The sequence below is a fragment of the Tupaia chinensis genome, unplaced genomic scaffold, assembly GCF_000334495.1.
Source record: "Tupaia chinensis unplaced genomic scaffold, TupChi_1.0 Scaffold149184_1, whole genome shotgun sequence".
Classification (NCBI taxonomy): Eukaryota; Metazoa; Chordata; class Mammalia; order Scandentia; family Tupaiidae; genus Tupaia; species Tupaia belangeri.
The window spans coordinates 1400115-1402132 of NW_006209032.1; the positions used below are offsets into that span (position 1 = coordinate 1400115).

Consider the following 2018-nt stretch of genomic DNA (forward strand, 5'->3'; position numbering starts at 1 on the left):
CGGGACGGTGTGGACTGGGGGCACTTGGGCACGGGGTGGGGGTACGGGGGAGTGAGACCCTTAGCATGGGTGGGGGGGTCCTCAAGGGGTCTCGTCCTCCTTTCTCCTGGGCAGTGCTCAGCATTGACCGCATGGAGCACCCCAGCTCAACCCGGGGGGCCCGCCGCTACCCCCGCTACCACAGCAACCTCTTTCGGGGCCAGGACGCCTGGGACCCTCATACCCATGTGCTGCTGCCGTCCCAGTCCCCGCGGCCAGCGCCATCCGGAGGTGAGCGCCCTGGGCGACCACAACCAGGTCCTGTCTCCCTGTCCCCCAGAAGCCAGATACAGCTTGCTCTCCCCTTGTCGCGCCTCCCCCATTTCTGACCCCCATGCGAGACCCTCTGCCCATATGGTGCCACACCCTCACTCTGCCAGGTCCTCTCCCTCACCACCGACGACCTCTCCCAGGCCTCACATATGGCCCCTGCCCCCTCTCCCCCCAGTTCTGCCCCTGCAGGAAAGAGATGGGGTTGGGTTGGGTTGAGAGGTTTGCAGGTCCTTGAGGTCAGAGGTCACTGGCAGTGGCTCCTCCCATCTCCTGGCAGTTCTGCCCACAAGCAGCAGTACGGACAACTCCTCCGCCTCAAGTGTGGTGCCCCCGCCGTCCCCTCTGGAGCCAGAGTCCGAGCCCGAGCCTGGGATCTCCGTTGTCATTCTCCTCGTTTACCGTGCCTTGGGGGGACTGCTCCCTGCCCAGTTCCAGGCCGAGCGCCGAGGTGCCAGGTACAGTGGGTGGGGCTCCTCCAGGCTCCTCACCCCTGAGCACCCTGTGAGCCTCTGCCCGGCCAGAACCCCCTCTGTGGTGAACAGGCGAGCAGATGCCCTGTGCACAGAGCTGGCTGCCCCGTCCATTCCAGGCTCTGTGCACATTGTGTCCTTGGGTCATGCAGTCGGTGTGCAGGCTGACAGCCACGGTGCCCTGGGTGGGCCAGCCACGTAGGAGGGGCACACGAGCCAGTCCAGACACGACAGGCAAGGGCAGGCTGACCGCTGCAGGTCTGGGGGGTGGGAGGGCCGTATGAAGCGGACGGGCAAAGCCGATGCTTCTGGGCAGTGGGCGCGAGGCCCCCAGCAGCTCAGCCAAGGCCGGCCTGTTCTCAGAAACAGCCCTTACCCGGGCCGGCCAGGACAAGGGGCACAGCGACCCGGCGAGTAGTCAGCCGGAGTCGGGGAAGTTGGCAGGGTCTGAGCCCAGCTGCGGTGTTTCCTCAGGCTTCCCCAGAACCCTGTTATGAACTCCCCGGTGGTCAGTGTGGCTGTGTTCCATGGACACAACTTCCTGAGCGGTGTCTTGGAGCCCCCAATCAGCCTGGAGTTCCGCCTGCTACAGACGGCGAATCGGAGCAAGGCGGTCTGCGTGCAGTGGGACCCACCTGGCCCGTGAGGACCCCCACTCTGGAAACCCTGGTCCCCGGGAGGCCACGTGGTATCCCAGCCCTCCCTTGGGGCCCCCACTGGTGCCACTCTGCAGCCAGTCCATGCGGAAGGCTGCCTCCAACACTAGGCGACCTCGGCCCCTCCCACCATCTCTCACAACCCCCCCAGCCGTGGGCACCCCACGGAGGGGTGGTAGATCTGACTGCTGTGTGGCTGCAGGGCGGACCAGCACGGGGTGTGGACAGCACGGGACTGCGAGCTGGTGCACAGGAACGGGTCCCATGCACGGTGTCGTTGCAGCCGGACGGGCACCTTCGGAATCCTCATGGACGCCTCCCCCCGTGAGGTGGGGCTGTGTTCAGTGACTGAGGAAGTGGGGTCCGAGGGGCAGGAAGTGCCGCCCAACACCCCAGCGGCCTTCCCTGTTTCCCCAGCGACTGGAGGGCGACCTGGAGCTGCTGGCCGTGTTCACCCACGTGGTGGTGGCCGTGTCTGTGGCTGCACTGGTGCTGACGGCGGCCGTCCTGCTGAGCCTGAATGCCTGATCAAAATTTTTAAAAAAATGCATATTTGATGACTGCAGAAACCCATATTGCC

The 2018-nt window shown here is 65.3% G+C and overlaps 1 protein-coding gene across 1 annotated transcript in view; it reads left to right on the forward strand.

Moving 5' to 3' along the window:
- Positions 1-2018, forward strand: part of CELSR3 (cadherin EGF LAG seven-pass G-type receptor 3) — a gene marked incomplete at its 5' end in the record, with an annotated part of 26768 nt that overhangs the window by 15509 nt on the left and 9241 nt on the right. Inside the window, 5 exon segments of the mRNA XM_027769287.1 lie at positions 115-270; positions 590-767; positions 1257-1424; positions 1641-1767; positions 1856-1956. Of these exon segments, the coding sequence (XP_027625088.1) occupies positions 115-270; positions 590-767; positions 1257-1424; positions 1641-1767; positions 1856-1956 (730 nt within the window).